General features: G+C 54.4%; 2 protein-coding genes and 1 long non-coding RNA gene across 5 annotated transcripts in view; 2 read left to right on the top strand and 1 right to left on the bottom strand.

The window, feature by feature from the left end:
- Nucleotides 1–11,793, top strand: part of CLCN2 (chloride voltage-gated channel 2) — a 24,231-nt gene extending 12,438 nt beyond the window's left edge. For all 3 annotated transcript variants that reach the window (XM_069089342.1, XM_069089343.1, XM_069089341.1), the window contains 10 exons: nucleotides 192–405; nucleotides 1,569–1,702; nucleotides 3,195–3,367; nucleotides 4,207–4,324; nucleotides 4,571–4,644; nucleotides 4,855–4,914; nucleotides 5,098–5,136; nucleotides 5,238–5,342; nucleotides 11,159–11,245; nucleotides 11,418–11,793. In XM_069089342.1, the coding sequence (XP_068945443.1) occupies nucleotides 192–405; nucleotides 1,569–1,702; nucleotides 3,195–3,367; nucleotides 4,207–4,324; nucleotides 4,571–4,644; nucleotides 4,855–4,914; nucleotides 5,098–5,136; nucleotides 5,238–5,342; nucleotides 11,159–11,245; nucleotides 11,418–11,612 (1,199 nt within the window). In that variant the 3' untranslated portion in view covers nucleotides 11,613–11,793. The remainder of the gene's footprint in view (nucleotides 1–191; nucleotides 406–1,568; nucleotides 1,703–3,194; nucleotides 3,368–4,206; nucleotides 4,325–4,570; nucleotides 4,645–4,854; nucleotides 4,915–5,097; nucleotides 5,137–5,237; nucleotides 5,343–11,158; nucleotides 11,246–11,417) is intronic.
- A 152-nt stretch (nucleotides 11,794–11,945) lies between these two features.
- FAM131A (family with sequence similarity 131 member A) lies at nucleotides 11,946–19,541 on the bottom strand. Its single transcript, XM_069089344.1, has 6 exons — nucleotides 19,260–19,541; nucleotides 18,565–18,707; nucleotides 17,469–17,562; nucleotides 15,968–16,150; nucleotides 15,678–15,806; nucleotides 11,946–14,081 (listed from the first exon to the last, which is right to left on the bottom strand). The coding sequence occupies exons 1-6, from the start codon at nucleotides 19,327–19,329 to the stop codon at nucleotides 13,612–13,614; spliced, it is 1,089 nt and encodes a 362-aa protein (XP_068945445.1). The 5' UTR covers nucleotides 19,330–19,541; the 3' UTR covers nucleotides 11,946–13,611.
- On the top strand, nucleotides 13,146–18,571 carry LOC138162300 (uncharacterized). The gene is made up of 3 exons (XR_011168586.1): nucleotides 13,146–13,279; nucleotides 17,376–17,509; nucleotides 18,197–18,571. It is a non-coding gene; the product is annotated as an uncharacterized lncRNA (long non-coding RNA).
- Nucleotides 19,542–21,519: the final 1,978 nt, after the last annotated feature.

Genomic DNA, 21,519 nt, shown 5'->3' with positions numbered 1-21,519 from the left:
AGAGAGAGGGAGGAAGGAAGGAAGGAAGGAAGGAAGGAATCCTTGCCTTCAAGGACATTACTTTCTATTGTGAAAGGTCACATTCTGCAGTGGCCACCTGTCCAGATAATCCCAGGGATAACTGCCTCTCAGGTTTGGGGAGGGAATCTCTCAGGGCTCTGCCCCCAAGAAACATGGGTGCTCTTCCCCAGGTGCGGCAGCATTGTCAGGGGCAGTGACCCACACTGTCTCCACTGCAGTGATTGTATTTGAATTGACGGGCCAGATCGCGCACATCCTGCCCGTTATGATTGCTGTGATCCTGGCCAACGCTGTAGCCCAGAGTCTACAGCCCTCTCTCTACGACAGTATCATCCGCATCAAGAAGCTGCCCTACCTGCCTGAGCTGGGCTGGGGCCGGCACCAGTATGGACGGGAGTGTTGGTTGGGATGCGAATGGAAGGGATAGATGTGGGGCTGAGGAAGGGGCAGGGAAATGATGGGGATGGGAAGAATGGAAAGGACACAATCTGGTCTCAATAGCTCAGTGTTCACCTCTGGTTTCAGACCCCAGTATCCTGGAAGTCAGTATCAATGACTGTTCTCCCTCCCCTCCCACAACCTGAATCTGAAACCTCAAGAACAAGTCTGTTCTTGTATCCTGCCCCAGGACCACTGAGGCCCTGGGCTTGTCCTCCTATGAGATACAGGCTGGAAAATGAGCTCCCCCTGGTCACTCCTAACTCCAGGAATTGTTCTCCGAATGGCACTAGCTCTCAGAGGACCTTAGGGAGCCTGCTGACTCTCCCAAAGATCCCTCTTTGCCTCCCTGGGCTCTTGTCAACTTCCAAATATCCCCTAATTTAGATACTTTCCATTAGCCATCTTTGTGGGACTAGATGACCCCTCTCCAATCCAATCCAACAAGCATTTACCCCGATAATACAAAGGCAACATGGCATAGTGAATATCAAGTCTGACCTTTCACACAAATTTGCTGTGTGACCTTGGGCACATTCCTGGGCTTCAGCTTTCTTTTCTGTAAGAAGCAGTCGCCAGTCCCCTCTAGCTCTGGAGCTGTGAACCTATGACTTCAGCTCTCCGAGTTCCCATTGGTATGTCCTTGCTGGGAGTTCCCCTCACCAGTGAAATCACAAATCTAGTGAAAAATGGACCAGGCAATGTGCTAGATTCTGGAGATGCAAAGACAAACACTGATGTGCTTGTCCTCAAAGAGCTCACATTCTCCTGGGCAGAGCTCCTACCTACACCAGACTACCACAGTCCCAGGTGTTTCCAGCAGGTTCCTGATTGACCTTGTTGAAGAAGCATATCTGAAAGGGTCCCAGCTCAGGAGTGAGAGACCCAGGGTTCAAATACTGCCTGTACCTCTATGGCTTTGGACAAGCCCCTTCTCTCTGGGCCTCAGTTTCCTTATCTGTGAAATGGGGTGGTGGGAGAATTGTTTGCAAGGCATGCTCTCTCCCCATTCCCACCCCCCAGCTCTAGAGCTATGATCCCCACTTGGCACCAAGCAGTCTTGTGGCTTCCCCACCTCTGCCTCTGCATCAGTCCCCTTTGTGTTCCAGGCAGTACCGGGTGCGGGTCGAGGACATCATGGTACGGGATGTACCCCACATCGCCCTGAGCAGCACCTTTCGGGACCTTCGGATGGCATTACACCGTACCAAGGGCCGGACTTTGGCACTCGTTGAGTCTACAGGTAAAAAGAAGGCTGGGTGGGGCAGCTGGGACTGGCCCAAGGGCTGGGGTCCCAGCTGGAGCAAGATGGCCCTGGTCATGGTAGACAAGAAAAGAAATGAAGGGCATTGTGGTACTTCTAGAGCATTGTGTATACCTAGGGGCATTTTTAATTGTGTTACTTCACTGGCCACAACAGGCCACCAATTGCAGAGTCTTAAATATGAAATTAGGGGACCTGGTTTCAAATCCTGCTTCTGACCCTTATTACCCATGTGACCTTCTCTTTAGGAGACAATGATGTCATAGAATTAGGGGCTGGTCTGGAAGAACTGGCTCAGACTCCTGCCCCCGACATTTACCAGCTGTGTAACATAGGGCAAGCCACTCCATTCTCTGTGGCTCAGGATGGGGTTGGACCAAATGGCCTCTAAGACTTCTCCTAACTCTAAGCGACCTGAGTTCAGATCCTAATTCTGCCACTTGGTACCTATGAGACCTTGGCCCAGTCACTGTCCTATTTTCAGAACGGCCCACCTTTGAGATAAGATCTATTGGTGCCTGGGGGTGAGGCAAGTATGAAGTTAGAATAATTCCCCTCCCCTGTTATAGTGGGCACATATTTCAGTCTTTGCCATGCACCCAGTTGGTTCCATAGGCTGTTGTGGAAAGGGCACAGAATTGGGAGTCAAGGACCCAGGCTCAAATCCCAGACATTTCCAAGTCATTTCATGACTTTTGGCCTTGGTGTCCTAATCTGCCAAGTATGAGGCTGTTGGGCTGAGTCAGGAGTTCTTAACCTGGGGCCCATGAACTTGAATCTGGGTTTGTTGTGGTTTTTTTTTTTTAAGTACCCTGACACTTGTATTTCAACATGCCTGGTTTCCTTTTTAATCCTGTGGATTTCATTCTAAGCATTTAAAAGCACTGTTCTGAGAAAGGGTCGATAGACTTGAGCAGTCTGCCCGCCCCAGGGGTCCATGACGCCATAAAAGCTTAGGCCCACAAAGCCGGGAGTGAACGCTGTCTGGGGGGGCTGTAGTTTCATTTACTTTGCTCACTATTTCCCAGTTATATTTTGGTCTGATCTGGGCTAAACTCTGGGGAATCATGGTACTTCTGGTGTTCCTCATGCTGGGTCCAGAGTCTCACACTGGATTCTGTAACTTGGGCCGAGTCATAACCTGCCCGGCCCTCAGCTGGAATGCTGGCTTGCCAAGTGACACCATGACCTTCTCCTCTTTGGGCCCAGCGTTCCTTGTTCTTTATAATCAAGAGGTTGGATTCAGTGGTCCCTGGGGGTCCCTCTAGGAGCCTTTCTGGGACTCAGTTTCTCCTTCTGTGAAATGAGAGGATTGGGTGAGATGACCTGTTCTCTCGGGCAAATCATTTAAGGTCTCGGTGGCCCAGTTCCTATCCTGTATCTTGAGGGGTTAGAAGGGACATGAGCCATTGGCTGCTGCCATTGTTCCCCCAAGGGATCCTGCCATGCTCACAGGTCCTCCTCTCCCCAGAGTCCATGATCCTGTTGGGCTCCATAGAACGCTCCCAAGTGGTGGCCCTACTCAGCGCCCAGCTGAGCCCAGCTCGGCGCAGGCAGTACCAGCGTGACCAGAGGGCTGCCCAGGTCTCTCCACCACCAGAACAGGAGGACTCCCACAGCCCACAGACAGGTGTCCGCTTTCAGGTGAGTGAGCCGTGGAAGAGAGAGGGAAGGGCGGAAGGCAGACTCCTGACGCTTCTCTATGGGGTGGTTGGCCCCCAGTGACCTGGGGTCAGGGAGGGGGACCAGGCAGTGGACAAGAGGTTGAAAAGAGCAATGAATACAGGAGCAGGGGCCTCATTCCTACCTTTGTTATTTCCACTTGGGGCAAGAAGGCACTTAGAACCTCTCTTGGAGTCCTGGAATCAAGAAGGCTCATCTCCAAAGTTCAAATCCAGCCTCAGACACTTACTAGCTGGTGACCCTGGGCAAATCACTTCACTCTGTTTGCCTCAGTTTCCTCATCGGTAAAATGAGCCAGAGAAGGAAATGGCAAGCCACTCCAGTATCTTTGCCAAGAAAACCCCCAATGGGATCAGAAAAGTTGGGCACAATTGAACAACAAAAAACCCAACAGCCTCAGTTTCCTCAACTGTAAACTTAGAGGGTGGGACAAGAAGGCTTCTGAGGTCTTCCAGTCCTAAATCTGTAAATGACCCTATAAAGAGAACCATCCCAAAATGGAAAGTACAGGCCGCCTTGGTAGTAAGTCCTCTGTCGCTGGAGGCAGAGAGGCTGAATGCCATTGCCATTCAGAGAGGTCAGGGCCAGGATGCACTAGGTGGGCTCAGAAGAAGGACACTTCCAATTTAAAATGTGGGGGTTGGGTTTGATGGCCTCTGAGATCCTTTCCAGGTCCCTGCACCTAAATAATTTAGCCTAACTGAGCCTCAGTTTTCCCATCTGTAAAATGTGGGGGTTGGGTTCAATGGCCTCTGGGGTCCCTTCCTGCCCTGGGTCTAGGCTCTTATGACCTTCTGCAGGTGAGCTCAGAGGAATCAGGTCTTCCTCCTCCAAGGGGGCAGCCACGAAAGCCACTGAAGCCAGCCCTCAAGCGAGGGCCCAGCAATGCCACGAGCCCTGCAGTGGAAAGCCCTTCTGGTGAGTCTTAGCCCCCAGGCCTCTCCCACCAGCCCCAAACCCCATGCTCTTTGACATCAAAAGCACGTTTACAGAGGCTTTTGTTCAAATCAAATCACTTCTGCGTACTGGTGGCCACACTGGGCTGGTCCCAAGTTCCCACTGGAAAGGGAGACCCTGTGAGAGAGGGGAAAGCTGGTTCTGGGGCCTTCACCCCCACTGGGCCTGGGGCTTCACCGATTCACTAGGGGCATGTTTGGCCTACAGGGGTCCATGAGTCAGCTGGCATCGCCCTCAGGAGCCTCTTCTGCGCTAGCCCCCCAGCAGAGGGGAGCTCGGAGGTACCCAGACCCCTGCCCCATCCATTCCACCTGGTCTTGGTGCCCAGCTTTGTTTGGCCTGGCCTGACCTCCCCAGCCCTTTCATCTCTGTCTAACCTCTGTGCTTCCTTCCCCCTGAGCTCTGCTCCCCACCCCTGCTGCCAGGGCTCAGTGTTCCCCTCCTCTCCCCCATCCCATAACACTCTTCTCTCTGGTTTGGTTCTAACCAAGTTGGAAAAGTCGGAAGCATGTGAAAAACGCAAGCTGAAGAGGGTCCGCATCTCCGCAGCGGTAAGTGCCTGCTCCTCCTCCCCCTCTTCCTCCTCTCCTCTTCCTTGTCTTTCAGCCCCTCTCTCCCCCATCCTCAAACCCAGGGCCCTAGGCTTGGGGAGGGCAGGGCTTCTGGAGCTGGGCTGCCTGTCCTGGACTGGACAGCCACCAATACCCCCTCCCTCATCTTTTCTCCTCTTTCAGAGTGACTCCGACCTGGACGTGGAGATGACCGCGGCAGAGGTGAGGTCCCAGGGGATTCTCCAGGGGTCTTTCCCACCCTCGGCAGCATTGGTTGGAAAGTAGGGCAGGCCCCCTCACCTCTGGCTCTCCCCTCCCCCCAGATTCTGGAATGGGAGGAGCAGCAGCTGGACGAGCCTGTGAACTTCAGTGACTGCAAGATTGACCCTGCCCCTTTCCAGCTGGTAGAAAGGACGTCTTTGCACAAGGTAGGATTCAAGCTGGCTGGGAGAGGAGCAGTGATTTGGCCAAGGGCAGGACTTAAACCAAGGTCCTTGACCTCCAGCTCCAGCGTTCTATCTCCTATTACACGGCCCCAGACTCAGTCCCCACAGGCTTGTGGGTAGATCCAACTATTTAGAGCTGGAAGGGACATTGCAGGCTTGGGGGGATGGGGTCCCCTCCTGGCCTAGGATGCCAGCCGAGGCTTTTGTGTGAGATGCATTCCGCCCACAGGGCTCAGCACTGAGGTAACCACAAAGGGAGGGGGGGAAGCAGCTGGGGGAAGGCCAGGAAGTTGGGTCCAGAGTCAGAGGCAGGAGGGAGGGAGAGAAGGCTCTGCCAGAAAGCCAGGAGGCTGCTACAGGCACAGGGAGAGGACGGACAGCTCTGGAGAGCCATGGGAGGGTCCTGGGCTGGGGGTGCAGGAGCACCACCCAGAAAAGTTAGAAAGGGGGAAGGGACCCAGGGGTGACAAGAGTGGATCAGACCACAGAGAGGTTGAGTGTGTGGTCCCAGGGTGCCCCCTTCCCCAGCACCATCCTGGGGGAGAGGCCGGACAAGCCTCCCACGAAGTGGCCAGGCACCGAGCAGGGTCCTCCGGGCTGCTCTTTCTGCAAGGACACGGAGTGCCCTTAGCCATGCCACTGGCAACATTTGGGGGCTGAATGGGCAAGAACTAAAGGAGGAGGAGGAGGAGAGCCGGAAGCCACTGCCAAGGAACCTGGCCCCGATGCCAGCTACATTCAGGCTTGACAGAAAGGACAGAGGCATCCAAGAAAGCCCCAACAATTACTGGGCAGACTCCTTGGGACCCATAAGCCCAGGAAGAAGCAAGAGCAGGAAAAGAATGGGATCAGGAGCAGAGGTCGTCTGCTGGAATCCCACCACCACTAGTTACTGGGAAGTCCTCTCTCCAAACCTCAGTCTCTTCCCCTGTAAAATGGGCATTGCAGAGAAGACCTAACTAAGGCTCCTTCTGGGCCTCAGTCTCTGAGTCTGTGGATACTAAATCAGGGAACAAACAGCCCTGTGAGACAAGCCCAGAGGATGCCCAGACCCTGCCAATGGCCTCCTAACCTGGGCATCAAGGAAGCAGTCACAATAACCAACCACATTTCTGGGGCCACCTTTTAGTTTATAGAGAATGCTCTTCATGGGCAGTGAGATGGCATCATAATGCACAGAGGGCTGGGCCTGGAGTCAGGAAGACCTGAGTTCCAATCCAGCCTTAGACACTTCCTAGCTTAGTGACCCTGGACATGTCACTTCACCCTGTTTGCCCCAGTTTCCTCATCTGTCAAATGAGGCGGAGAAGGAAATAGCGAATCACTGCCAGGATCTTTGCCAAGAAAACCCCAAATGGGGTCATGAAGAGTCACATGTGACTGGACCAACCCAACAACCAAATCTTTACCCTGCCCCCAGGAGACAGGCCAGTAATTATTATCATCACGCCTGTTTTACAGGTGAGAAAATTGTGGCTCAGACTGGAATGTGGCTTGCTCAAAGCCCCCCAGCAAGCGGTGGTCAGAGCCAGCTTGGGGCCAGAGCTTTGGGCACTGAGCCCAGAGCCTCTTCGTTGTCACGAGCTGCCCTTCCTTGGGTGGGAGGAGAGGGACAAGTCATCCCCAAACAGCTGGGGAAAGGCTTAGGAGCCAAGGAAAAAGAGGAAGGGGACAAACCTAGGAAGAAGAGAAGAAGGCCAAGCTCCTGCACCCCCTGCCCATCACCAGCCTCCCTCGAGGAGCATTCTGCATGTGTGGCAACCCACATTACAGGGGCTACAGGGGAGTAACCCAAGGCTCAGTGAAGCTCTAGGATCACAGAGCTAGAAGGGGAAGGGACCCCAGCCCATATAGATTCCCTCATTTTACTGGTGAGTAAACTTAGGCCCCCCCAGAAGTAAATTGACTCATCCAAGATCACTCAAATAACGTTGGAGGATTTGAACTCAGAACCAGTGCCATTTCCCCTGTGCCACACTGCCTCCAAACCCTTTCAGGCATAGGCACTGGCAGCCTTATCCGCACTATTTTATAGGCCAGAAATGGCAACCTGCAAAAGAGTGGTCACAAGTCACTAGACTTGGAGTCAGGAGACAGCCAGGTTCCAGTCCTGCTACTGACATTTACTAGCCATGTCAAATCACTTCCCCTCTCTGAGACTCAGTTTCCCTCTTTGTAAAATGGGGGTGATAAAACCCATGGTAGCTAACACATGGGGAAGTTTTAGGGTCATGGGGTCATGGGTTCAGAGCTGGAAGGGACCTTGGAGACATGTAGCCACCCCCTCTCAGCCTGGAGATGAGGAAGCCAAGGATCAGAAAGGTAAAGAAAGGAAACCAGCACTTATTAGATGCTTACTGCATACCAAGCACTGTGCTAAGCCCTTTACAAATATTATCTCACAACAACCCTGGGAGACTGGTGCTGGTATTATCCCCATTTTAGAGATGAGAAAACTGATGCTGAGACAGGGTGTGTGAAGTGACTTAGCATCGCAACTCCAGGGCAGAATCAATCCCAGAGGCCACCTAGGGCACTGCCTTCCTTTTACAGAAGAGGACACTGAGGCTCAGAGGGGATACAATCATCCAAGAACCACAGATCCAGAGGCCAAAGGGGCCTCCAAGGCCAGCTAATCCAACGCCATCATTTTCAGACTAGTTAAATGACATGCCCAAGGTCGCCCAGGTAATTCTCAGCAGAAGCAGAATTTAAACCCAGGTTCTCCCATGCTGCCTCCTTCAGTCAGATGTGCAAATTTTCAAGCCCTATGCATCACTATGGGTGGTTAGCACAGTGCCTGGCACACAGTAGACATTTAATAAATGTTGATTGACTGACTGACTGGTGTTCCTTACCAGTGCCAAAGTCAGGACCAGAGCCCCATTTCCTGCCTTCTGTCCCACTGTCCTTTTGGGAGCCTGGCATTGTGGCCGCCTCTAATTTCTGCAAACTGTTGCCAAGTCCAGGGAGTTGAGTGGCTGCCAGAAGCAGGGAAATGCCTTCCAAATTAACCTCTGGTTCCATTTAATTCAAGGAAAATTTCTTAATTGTCTGCCTGCAGGGCACTGTGGAGGCAGTTAGGGTCCAGAAGTGACACCATACCTGCCCTCTTTGAGCTCACAGTCTAAGGAGTGGTCAAGATATACACATAGACAGGACAGTACAGGATGGCCCAGGCGAGCTGCTGTGAGAAGTTTCAGGAGGACAAGATCACTCTAGCTGGGAAACAAGAGAAGAGTTAGAAGGTTAGAGCTGAAGGGTGCTCTAGAGATCCTCTGCTCTAACCCCGTCATTTTATAATCGAGTCCCAGAAAAGACAAGAAAGTCTTGCCTAATACTGCTAATAAGTGACAGAACCAGGCCTGGAAGCCAGGACTCCCGACTCTTACTCCAGTCCTCTCTCCGGGATATTGTGTGAAGAGAAACAAATATACATCAAAGATGGTGATGGACTGCTGAGGCCCGAGAAAAATGAAAAATGATCTGTAGATTACGGTGGACCACAAGCTCAGGGCAGCACTGGCGATGCCAACAGCTCAGATTTCTCGGGTGCTTTAAGGTTTACAAAACGCTTTCCTCACAATCTAATGAAATAGGCAGTGCAGCTACTATTTTCTCCATTAACGGATGACACTTAGCTGGGAGGTAGCAACAGAGAAGGGGGCTTGAACCCATGTTTTCTGACTCAAGATGAATTTTCAAAAAAGAGAAGAGAAAAGGCTCTGTCCACTACCAGCCCCTAAGTTTGATTTGTTTCCTGGCAGGAAAAAAACTTTGGATGTAATATTAAAAGGATGGTCTAGGAAAATCTGGAAAAGGAAGCAGTGATGACAAAGACAGCCTGACTTCATTAAGATTGGGTCATGCTAGAATGAACTCATTTCCGTTTTTGACAGGGTTGTTAGATTGGTAGATCAAAGAAATGCTGCAAGTAAAATTTGTCTGATTTTTGGCAGAGTATTTGACAAGGTATCTTATGCTAATTCTTGAGGAAAAGATGGAAAGGTGCAGGTGAGCTGAAAGTACAATTAGGCAGACTCAGAACTGGTTGAGTGGCCAGAGCCAAAGGGAGTTATTAATGGCTCTCTGTCACTTTGGAAGGAAGCCCTAATGGAGTGTCCCAAACATCTGTGCTTTGGCCCTGTGCCAAACTTAAGTTTGCTCAGTGTCTCGGATAAAGACATTGAAATCATGCTGATCAAATTTGTAGATGACCCAAACCTAGTAAAGATGCTATCATGTTGGGCAGCCATGTCAGGATCCAAAAAGATCTTGTCAGGATAGAATTCCAGGTCCACTCTGTTAACTTGAAATTGAATTGGTATAAGTGAAAAATCTTGTTTAAAAAAAAAAACACTTCACAAAAAAAAGATGTGAGATAGTATAGAAAGCTCTGGAGATTAAAAAAAAATTGATCTCTGGGTTTTAGCAAACCATAAGTTCAATATACATCAATAATGTGATATGGAGGCTGAGGGGGAAAAAATCTAATACAATCTTAGACACCATTAAGAGATATGTAGCATCAAGGACTAGGGAGAGGATATGAATACCAATCAGACATACTTGCAGTGTTGTGTGTGGTTCAGGGCACCACTGGTCTCCTAAAGAGCCTCTATTAGAGGGTATCCAGAAGAGCAGCCATAATGTTGAGGGGTCTTAAGTTCAAGCTGTAGAAGGATCAGCTGAAGGAAATGGCAATGTTTATTTAGCCTGAAGAAGATTTAGAGATGTCATCAAGCATTTGAAGAGCTGACCTGTGGGGGCAAAAAGGTTATCTTTCTTCTGCTTAGCCCCAGAGGGCAGAACCAGGAGCAATGAGAGGGAGGAAGCTGTCAAGCGACCAATTGAGGATGGATCTTGGGCAAGGCTTCTCAACCATGAGTCATCCCCAAGGGGACTGAGCTGGGCTGGAAAGATAGTGTGTGCCCCTTTCGGGAGGGCTGTGAGCAGAGGTTGGATGGCCACTTGCGGAGTGTGGGTAAGGCCAGGTGGTCACAGAGGTCCAGTCTAGCTGGGAGCTTTGAGGATTATGTGACCCCTGGAACGCTCCTGACTTCAGGCTTCTATTGTGATAGCTTCCTTCCTCTGTAAAACAAGGGGATTGAATAAAAGCCTCGGAGACCATTATGTCCAAATCCATCATTTTACAGTGGAGGAAACTGAGGCCCAGAAACTAAAAATGATTCACCCAAGACCTCACCCTTGTTGACAAAGGATGTATTAAAAAGAAAAAATAAGGAGCAGAGAGGTCCAAAGGGAAACAGATGTCACTGCTGCCCCCCACACCCAGTGCCTAGAAAATTATTGAGTTCAATAAAATGCTTGTTGAATGAATGAATGAATGAATGAATGATAACGAGATAGGAGCCATGAGAGGAAGAAAAAGATTAAAGAATAAGAAAATAAGGCTATAGGATTGTACCAATGAAGAAAATCTCACAGTGAAGAGATTTCCCCTAAGGAGAAAAATGGCAACAAGGCTAAATGGCAGCATGTGAGACAGAAACTGGACAGAAGGACACGTTTTCCGAGTATGGTGCAGTGGAACTGCTTTTACTAAGAGTCTGAGATGAGAGGCTGTGATCCAGAGAGTCCTTTCTCCTCTGGCTTTGATTTCTTCATAAAGATCTTCCAGATGGGGAAATTGGGGGAGCTGGGTTGCTCTGTGGAGCCAGGATAGACTTTCTCCATGGATGAGTCCTTTCTCCAGCACCATGGGCCTTCTTGCACTCTGGGTGGCTCCTTTGGGTCATTTCCCTAACAAGGCTGATTCTTCTGTTCACCCCCTGTAGACTCACACCATCTTCTCACTGCTGGGAGTGGACCACGCTTACGTCACCAGCATTGGCCGGCTCATCGGCATCGTCACGCTTAAGGAGGTGAGGGGCAACCTTTCCAGAGGGAGGCTGAAGGCTGCTCTCCTGTTCCCCTTACCCCCTCCCAACCCCCACTGGCACCCAAACTGTCTCACCCGATGGGAGAGCCAAGGGGAAAGCCTTGAGAAGTAGTAGTTGCTTCCCCTCCCACACCAGCCCTCTGTCCCCTTTCCAGCTTCGGAAAGCCATCGAGGGATCTGTCACAGCCCAGGGCGTGAAAGTGAGGCCACCACTGGCCAGCTTCCGAGACAGTGCGACCAGCAGCAGCGACACAGAAACCACAGAAGTGCACTCCCTGTGGGGACGGCGCCCCCGCCATAACCCCCCCCATGAAGGCAGCCCCTCAGACAGTGACGACAAGTGTCAGTGAGCATGGCGGGGACGTTGGCATCGCCGCGGACACCAGCCTGCCCCGGAGGGCATGCTCTTTTTCCTTCCTGCAGTCTGGAGCCAGATTCTCTTCTGGGAGAGCCGTGGGACCAAGTAGGCACCAGCGTGCCTGCCACTCTCCTCCAGGTTGGAGCTTCCAGCTGTGCCCAGAGCATCTCCAACTGGGACCTGGGTTGTGAGCAGGCAGCTTCTGGGCTTTCCAGGGCAGAGGAGGGACCAGGGTTGCCCAGCTGCTGCTCCTCTCCTGTAGAACAGGACTGGAATGGGTGACACCCTGGAATCTCCAGGGACCAGATGTACATAGAGCTTTACAAAGATTTTTATATTAATTTAATAAAACAGAGTCTTAAATAGAACAAAATAAACCCTAATGAGCCACTCAAGCCTGGAATGTCTGTCCCCATGCCCTTACCCTGGCCACACTCTCAGGACCATGCTTCCAGGGCCTGGTCTGCCAATACCTCAAATAGATTTCCTCAGGGCTCTGTCCTTAGACACCTACCAGTGATGCCCTGGCCCAGCCACTGGCTCCAGCTGGGGGCTCAAGCTCAGGGCCACCTTTCCTGGTACCTCCCAAAGATGATCACCCTTCCCCAAGGAGACACCCTCCCAAGTGGCTGAACTTCCAGCCACTCATGACCCAACTCTAGCCCTTGGAGACAGGATTTCACTCCTTCCAACCCTTGCCCTCCTAGGTCCCTCGGTGAAGTTTCCTGGCCCAGGATTTTGTCTTGCACATACCGCACACACCTTTCCCCCAGTTAAGGGGTCTGCTCCCCCAGTCCCCATCCCCAGGGTGTACCCAATACAGGGGAAAGAGGAAATGAAAAGTGGGAAAGAGAATACGAGCTAGGGCCTAACAAGGGTATGAACCTGGATGGAGGTAGGGAAGGTGGTGGAGGGAGGGGGAAAAGTCAAAGAAAAAGAAATATAGGCAGAAAAGGAACCACAAAATCCAAATTTAGAACTGGGAGGGACCAGAAAATTCATCTAGTCTAACCCTCTCATTTTACATGGGAGGAAACTGAGACCAGAGGTGAAATGACTTGACCAGGGTCATACAGGAAGTAAGCCTCAAAGGCAGAATCTGAATCCAGGTTGTCTGGCTGCAGATTCAGGATGCCCCCCCCCTCCCCCCCATCCCCCACCATGCTGTCTATGACTGAGAGGAGGAAAGGAGATGAGAGCTGGCAGGAAAAACTGGTGGCTTGTTTTCTTCAATTCCTATGCCTCCCCCTCCAGGGTAGGGCCAAGACTGAAAGAATAGACCAGAAACCCCATTTCTTTGGGGGAAAGATTTAGCAAAAATGAGCAGCACAGCCTCCAAGCACAGAGCATGGCACAACACGAACCCAGCTGGGCTGGGGGCCCTCCATCCACGGACCCAACCCTCCGGCTGCCGGAGCCCGGGACAGAAGGAGGGAGCCAGCGCAGCTGGGGGGCGGGGGGAATCACTCACTCAAGCACAGCATTTGGAGTGGGGCAGGAGTGACAGATGATAAAGGAGAGAATGAGGCAGGGGACTGGGGCGGGGCGCGGGCAAGGAGAGCAGAGAGGAAAGAGCCTTCTCCTTCTCCTGTAGAATAGTCCCAGTGGCGAGCAGACCCCGGTCACCTCCCTGTGGGGAAGGGTGCAGGTGAAGAGGAGGTATGTGTAACACTTCGTGTTTGTCTTGTTAAGAACGTGGGCATTACTGTCTGCCGCAGCTGGCGCAATGCCTCAAGGGGTCCCGGGCAGCCCCCGGCAAACCCCCGGAGCTGGGGCAGAGCATGCGTCCCTGGCCCCCGGCCGCCTCCTCTCCAAACACTTTCATGCAAAACAGACAATGAGGAGTGGGAGCCCCCTGGGAGCCGCGTGGGCACGGGGGCTCCGCCCGGAAGCTTCATGCCTCCCCCACCGGCGGTGGGCCCGAGCTGGGCCAGGGCGCCGAGGGCCCTGCCCCCCAGCCAAGGAAAGCGTGCCATCAGCCCCCACGGCGTTCACTGCTCCTCGGGCTCGGCCTCGTTCTCCTCCAGGGACACCACCCCCGAGGAGGCCACGTCAGACACTTTCCGCCGCAACTCCCAATTGCCCCCGGGTGGGGGGCACAGCGGCTGGCAGTCCTTGCAGGCTATGGGCTCATCCTCCGCGGGGGACAGGCAGGATTCCGTGTAGGACACAGAATAGAGCGAGTCCCGGCGCTCCAGGGGGCCCAGGCTCTGAAAGGCACTTTCCCTGCTCGGGGGCAGTTTGGAGAGGAGAAGCTCTTCAGTTAGCAACTTGGTGGCCAGATGGGCAGGGGAGCCCAGCAGCCCGTCCTCCAGGCTGCAGAGGCTGGAGCACAGGGTCTCTGGAGACACGGTCTGCGAGGAATCGCTTTCGGGATCACAGGAGCCTTGACGCAAGGGTCGAGAATAGCGCCGCCCGGTGAGGAGATCCTGGAGATGTGGCCCCAGCTGGCTAGCTACATCTGAAGGACAGGAGAAGGAAGTCAGCCCCAGCGTGGACTTGGCTCGTGGGGTCAAGGAGGCAGAAGCCATGGTGCCCACTCCGGGACACTGCCAAGGCCCCCACTCTGGACACGGCCTCCATGCAGGTCACGGCCCTCCACTCCAGGCTGCCGTCATGGTCCCCGCTCCAGGCCGCAGCTAAGACACAGCTGGGTCCCTTCTACAGGAGGAGTTCCAAGAGGGCGGGTGAATGAAGGAGCAAAGGGCTGCAAAGCCTCCAAGCAGATCCAGGGGGATGTGGTCTCCAGCCCCAGCTGAGAAAGCCCAGCTGAACTGGGGCCCACCTTGACAGCTCCTGGCTGCCTTCGAGCTGAGGCTGGCAAGAGGCAGGAATGCAGGGCTGTAGAGCTTCAGGCGGCCAAGCTCAGCGGGGCGCTCTTCCTGTTTGCTTGGTCCCCCTCCACTCCCAGCCCAGCCCTGAGCTGCATATCCCAGTGTTCAGCTGGAGCAACCTGGCAGGCAGCCTGGCCCGGAGGTGGGAGGGGAAGGGAGGCATGTAGCCAGACCCTTCACCAAGAGAAGAGAGGCCTCTGAGTACAGGGGACAATCAGAGAAATTTCTGGGCTTTCGGGGAACCTGGCGGGGCCGAGGTGGGGGGGCCCATGAAACCCAACCTCCCCATTTTACAGATGAGAAAACTAAGGCACAGGGAAATGTAGGGATTTGCTTCCTGGAGGGAAGAAGGCCCAGCCCTCTCAGCTCCATCTGAGTGGAAGAGAGGGGTTTGAACCCAGTGGGGAAATGCCCCCCATCCAATCCGGTCGGCTGCTGCCCTACAGTTCCTAGTGTCAGAGAGCTGACTGAGGCGTGCCCAGGGTACAGGGCCGATGTGTGTCAAAGGAGGGATCTGAACATGGGTCCTCCTATCTGGGAGGCAGGCTCTGTCCCTCCTTCATGTCTCTAAGGTCTGATCCACACTGCCCCCAGAATCACCAACACTCAGGTGGGAGGTGCCCGCCCTAGCTTAGTCCAAACTATGCCCATGCAGGGAATTCCCTTGAAAGCCTCCCCATAAGGAAGCCCACCAGCTGACTTCACCCCTCAGCCTCCAGTGATGGGAGAACTGGAACCCAAGTTCTAATCCTGACATTCAAACGAAATCTGCCTCTTGGCCAATTCCTCTCCTCCCCCCCACACCAGTTCCTTCAGTGGAATCCAAAGATCCTTCTGATGACTGCCAGGGTCCTCCCTCGAGGAGCGGCCCTCTATCACCAGGAGCAACAGCCCAGGAGCAGAACAAAGAAGTGCCAGCTGGTCTTACCTCCCTAGTGAAGCAATCGGAGCAAAGCTCAGAGGGGCAACAGCTGGAGAGACCATTTAGTCCAGTCCCCTCCATTTACAGAGGGGGAAACTGAGGCCCAGAGAGGCTATAAGAGAAGTGATTCATCTAGAGCTGACAGGAACCACAGAGGTCATCTGGTCTAATGCCTTCATTTTACAACTGGGTAAACTGAGGCCCAGGAGGGTCATACGAGCAGTAAAGGAGAATCTGAATCCAGGATCTCTAACTCTGTCCCAAAGGGAGGGAGAATTACTAATTTTTTTTTTTTGCATACCTGTAGGCTGAGGGCTGTCAGCTCCTACAGCAAAGTCCTCATCATAGGATTCATCTGTGGAGTCCTCCCCATCCACAGAGGACCATGCTCGAAGCTTGGCTTCAGCGATAGCAAACTGCTCTGCCACCCCTGGGGTGGGGGAGAAGCACCATGATTCAGCAGAATACCAAACTGAGTGGAGGGGGCCCAGAGGGTGGGGTTGGGGGGCCCGAGATGGGGCACCCAACGAGGAAGGGCTCAGCCCAGCCCAGCCGGCCCGTTCCAGGCTCCCTCCCTGCCCTGGGGCTCACCCGCGGCAAACCGAGCTTCCTGCTCCCCCTCACTCAGGTCTGAGTAGGAGGAGAAGGCAGATTCCAGGGCCGAAGGCGAGTCTCTGGGCTTGCTCCAGCCCTTCCATTCAATGAGGTGGGCAACTCGACCCTGAGCCATGGCGGTGGGCTTTGTCACGTGGTCCTTCACCACCTGGGAAATTCCTAAGGGATACAAGGGGGCCTTGATGAGGGCAGCATGCCAGGAAAACACTCCCAAGGGAGTCTAAGGCACTCATCCAACACAAGACTGCTGTTGGAGCTGGAAAGGACATTAAAGGTCAACTAGTCTGACCCCCTAATCTTACAGATGGGGAAACTGAGGTTCAGAGAGGTCAGAGTATCACAGCTCTAGAGCCAGAAAAGACCTTAGCACTTTAAAGAGAAGGAAATTGAGGTCAAATAGCTGCACCCCTTCCTCTTACAGATGGGGAAACTGAGGCCCAGAGAAAGAAATGGTGATAGTATAGGCAGCATAGCACAATGGAATGGACCTGAGTTCCAATCCCCCCTCTAAGGTTTATTACCCATGTGACCTTGACCAAGTCCCCTCCCCTCTGTGGGCCTCAGTCTCTTCCTCTACAAAATGAAGAGGTGGAACTGCATGCCCTCCAGTCCCTGATCCACAACCCTGTGTCATTCAGTGACTTGTTCAAGGTCACACGGGAAGGAAATGAGAGCTGAGAATCCACCCCAGGGCCCCTGACTCCAAATCCAGCATTTTTCCCAATGCACCATGAGGCAGTGGGTGTGCGCACATCCACGCACATATGTCTGCCTGTTTACATGGAGGAGCCGCTAGCTCGTCCAAAAAAAAGGGAGGAAGGAAGGGCTCAGAAGCATCTCGGGAAAAACAGTGAAAGACAGGGAGGATTTCTGTAGCATGTCAGCATGTATATGAAGCATGGTCCTTGAAACCAGCCCTGTGATGGGCAGCACACATAACCCTGCCCCAAGAGCACAGGGGAGAAATGACGGAGGGCTGAGTTAGAATGGTCCAAAAGCTCAGGAGTCAGAGCTATCCCCGATGGGAGAGAGACAGTCGCACACGTGAGGCGTGGGCACACAGGGTATGGGCACATGGGATGCAGGCACATGGGGTGCAGGCACACAGGGCATGGGCACAGGGGGTGCAGGCACACAGGGTATGGGCACATGGGATGCAGGCACATGGGGTGCAGGCACACAGGGCATGGGCACAGGGGGTGCAGGCACACAGGGCACAGGCACATGGGACATGGGCATGGCCACTCTGAAGGAGTCACTAAGACCACTCGGAGGGCATCTTGGAGAGCGAGTTCTAGATGAGGCATGGGCTTGACTAAATACCCTCTGGGCTGACTTCTAGCTCTGAGATTCTTGGCTTAGCTGGACTCTGGGTCCTTTCCAGCTTTGCTACCCCACGATGTTGACTCTGAGTTCTATTCGATCTGGGATGAGGGGTGAGAGGCAGGAGAGACAGGCGATGAGGAGGGGACCATACCGTGCAGGGAAGAGCGGGCCAATGCGGCAATCTCCTGAATGGTGAGTGCTCTCCGGGACTTGGGAAGCATTTCGACAGTGTCTTCAACATTCACCTGAAGTGGGGAGAGCCAGCACATTGGAGGGTCAGCTTGTTCCCCTGCCCCCAGCTACTCTAGGGCACCCCCTGGCAGCACCCATCTTCCCATGGCTTCTGTGAAGAATCACAGGACCAAGGTTGAAATTAAACCTTGGCCCAACTAGGACTGATTCTCCAAGGCATTATAGAAGTAAGGCAGAGTAAGAAGGTCACCCAGGGAGGAAGGATGGGTGGTGAGGGAGACAAGGGCTTCTCTGAGAAACAATAATAATAGTAACAACGTATATTTTATAGCTTAGGAAGGTTTGCCAAGAGTTCTAAGTATTGTTCTCTCAGAGGGGACAGGGCAGGAACAGAATTCAACAGGGAACATCCCTGAGCTCTCACACCTAGCCAATGGTCCACTTCACACTGAGGGGCACTCCACCCCCAGCCCCACCTAAGCTCTTTGTGCCTGGCCCCCATCCCCAAGACTGACCGGCCCCTGGCATGGCTTAGCACCTGGACAGCACCAGTGGCCTCCATGGCAACCCAGAGCCCTAAGGCCTTGCCAGGGGTGGGGGTGGGGGGGGCAAGAAGGAATAAAAGGAATTATCTGATCCTTCCCATCCTCTAGGCCTGCCACTAACCCCATTCATGTTCCCTCCCAGGGCTCCAAGTTGCCGCCTGCCTGAGACAAGGTGTACATCTCCATGGTAACAGATCACCATGGAACAGTCTCCCCGGATACCATCAGGGAGGCACTGACGTCAGCCCTGGTGGGGCTGGCATGCCAGGAGCGGGGGCGTGGGGTCTGGGATAAGACATTTGCCAAGAAAGGTACCCCTGCATTTGTGAGGAGGGGGGAGAATCAAAGGTTGGGGGGGAGAGGGAAGGAAGGAAAGGAAAAGAAAGGAGGTCTGGATTTACAGGGCTGCAGGACCCTCACTCACCAAGAAGAAATGGTTCCTCTGTCCCCAATTCCAGCTCCTATTCCCCCCTCCCTGCTCCAAGCCCCCAAACAGAAGGAACATGGCACCTCGGATAACTCCTGGCTGTCCACAGATGGCGGGTAGGAGGGTCGGCTCCACGCAAGCAGGGTCCTTGCAGGTCGACGAGGGGACAGCCCCAGGACTCTCGGCAGATCTATCCACTCCACACCCCACTTGGGATCAGCAGCCACTATGGGGAGAGGACAAGGTCTGATCAGCCAGGACAGCTCTCTCCTAGTCTTTTCCAGCTTTCCTAAATGCCTCCACATCAATCTTTCCACCTCGCCTTTGGAAAGACAGCCAACAGACCTTGTCTCCTCCTGTCCCCAAAGAGAGCCCCTGTGGACATCTCCTGAGCACTGACAGACCCTTTTCCAGCCCCCCCCCTTTTGGCTTCTTCTCCCCGATGGAGCACCTCACCTCACTGTCACTCCCTCTACCCCCACTGAAACAAAACCTTCTGACTCCCAAATCCATCCCTCTCAACTTCTCTGCTCACCTGTCCCAGATAAAAAGCCTACAAGCATCCAGGTGCCTCCTGCCTGCCTACCTCTAGATCTCACTTAGCACATTGCCACGACTGGCTCCTCTCTGGGTTCTTGCCCGCTTTCCCACAGCTTCTTTCTCCTCCCTTCCCCATCTTCAGTCGGTTCCCAACAGCCAAGCCTGTCCTAGGTAATGCCCAGCTCACATCCCCAGTTCAGTGGTCTTGTGTCTGCCCATTCCTGTCCGAGAAGCCCACCATGCCTCCTCCTTCTCTTCCCGAGCACTGCCACAGAAACGCTCGGTCCCCACGCCGTTATTCCAGCCATGTTGTCTCAGAGAGCCCAAAGCCCAGATTCCAGAACTCGCTTCCTAGCTCTCTTCCTGTTTGGGCTCTGGACCTGGACCAATTTCCTCCCCACTCAGAATTCCCACTATGATTCATACAAAGAGGACTCCTCCGTTCCTTCTGCAGGGAAGCAGGAGGCACAGTACTGAGCTCTCTGGGGCTCGGGGAGCTAGGGGCTTAGGGTCATCCCCTGGACAGCGCCAACAGGCAGGGCAGATCAGAACTGACCTTTAGCCGGAGCAGCCGTCTCTGTCCCCGAGCCTCAGCCAGCTGGTGGTCCCCAGAAACGCTAACAACCAGAAGGAAGATACATGGTTACTTTCCCCTTCTCTCCTTGTCCCCTCATCTCATCCGAGCTCACCAGGGTGACCCTAGGGCTGGCCGAACTCTCTCATCTGACTTTTGAGTGGGTTTTGTCTGTGTGTGTGTGATGAAAGGATGGCTCTCTGGGCTCTCAGCCGTGTCCAAAAACTTGGGGGCCACCTCGGCAGGGTCCCAGGGACCAGAGCATTCCAAGGTCAGGCAAGAGTCTGTCCTGAGCATTTATTCGGTGCCTACTATGTGGTAGGCACTGTGTTAAAGTGCTAGGGTATAAAAGGAGGAAAAAGACAGTCTGCCCTTAAGGAACTTAAGTTAGAGACCACCTTACTCAAGAGACCCCAGCTTCCATCCTTCCATGCTGCTAGGGCTGTGTGAGTCAGTGTCCACTGAGTCCTAACGGCAGGAAGAGAGCCCATGCATTAGACTGCGATGTCAGAGATGGAGGAGACCATTCAGTCCAAACCTGTCACTTTCGCAAGTGAGGACGGCCAGAGAGGGGGAGGGATTTGACCATCGCCCCCCAGCTGTGGACAGATCTGGAACAGAAGCTCATAGCTCCCTACACTGCTATGACGCGCTCCGCACCATTCAGTGCCGTCAACCCTATCAACACCCAGGAAGCAGCCCAGTTGTGGATACCACGAGGCCCAGGAGTCCATGCCTACCTTGGGCTCACCCAGAGGGAGCCCACTGACACAAAGTAGGTTAACAGACCTAAAATGTACTACAGGTCCCAGCATGCAATTCTGGCCCTAGAACGCAGCAGGACCCATGGGGAGCTAAGGGCTTGCTCTTAGGATGGGGAGCAAGAGATGGGGCAGAGAGGGAAGCTGACCCCGCCTCCCTCTCCAAGGCGGCTTAGGGGCGTGGGGGTAGCGGCGGGGTACTAGACAGCTGTCAAAGCTCCATCCCACGCACTCCATGGGGCAGTGACTCGGAGGTCTTCTGGTGGGAAGGGTCTGACTGCTCAGAGGCGAGCTGCACAGGCAAGTAGGAGCCTGGCAGAAGACACAGAAGGACGCTCCGAGGAAGGGACAGAGGTAGCTGGGCATCCGTATGGATGTGTGGGAAGGCAGAATGCAGAGAGAGGTGTGTTGGGTGGCGTGAGGGGGCCGCGGCAAGGTAGGCAGGAGACCGGCTCATCACCATCCCAGGTGGAAAAGCTGAGAGCCAAGGTGGGCGCTCAGAGCTCTATGGCCATGACGTTCCGTGCGCCCACCTCCAGGCCAGGAAAACAGGCAGGTAAGAGCGCCTTAGCCAACCCACCCACCACCCTCAGCTCCCCGCCCCCCCTTCGGTTCCTTCCCTCCCCCCTCCTCTCAGCGGGGCCCAGGCTCCTCCCCTCCTCCCAGTGGCCAGGCTCTGGCCCCCTCCCCAGCTCCTTCCCTCCCATCATCCGGCCTTGCGTTCCTCCATCCCTCCCTCGTTCTTCGGTCCTTGCATCCCTCGGGCCCACCTGCCTGGGGACCCCGACGCGCCGCGCCGCGCTGCCCTGGGCTGGACCCCGCCGCGCTGCGCTGCTGAACCTCTCCCCGCCCGCCGCCCCCTCTTACCCGCGGGGCTCCGGGAGCCGACGCAGCCCATGGCCAGGGAGGGCCCCCGCGTAGGCTCAGCTGGGGCCGCGGGCCATCACCTTCCCGAGGCCCGGGAGGGAGGGGAGCAGGCGGGGAAGGGAGGGGCCGGAGCCGCTGGTCCGCCGGCAGCCGAGGGGGGGGGGGGGGCCCCCGGGCGGGGGGGGAGGGGCGGGGGGGGGGGGGGGGCCGCGGGCCCCCCCCCCGCCCGGGGGGGGGGGGGGGGGGGCCGGCGGGAGAGGGGGGGGGGGGGGGCGGGGGGGGGGGGAAGGGGGTGG

This window comes from Petaurus breviceps, unplaced genomic scaffold (genome assembly GCF_028583685.1).
Source record: "Petaurus breviceps papuanus isolate PSGF00001 unplaced genomic scaffold, PetGlider_PUasm1.0 186, whole genome shotgun sequence".
Taxonomy (NCBI): Eukaryota; Metazoa; Chordata; class Mammalia; order Diprotodontia; family Petauridae; genus Petaurus; species Petaurus breviceps.
The sequence above is the reverse complement of the archived record's forward strand: the minus strand, read 5'-3'. Positions and strand labels throughout refer to the sequence as shown.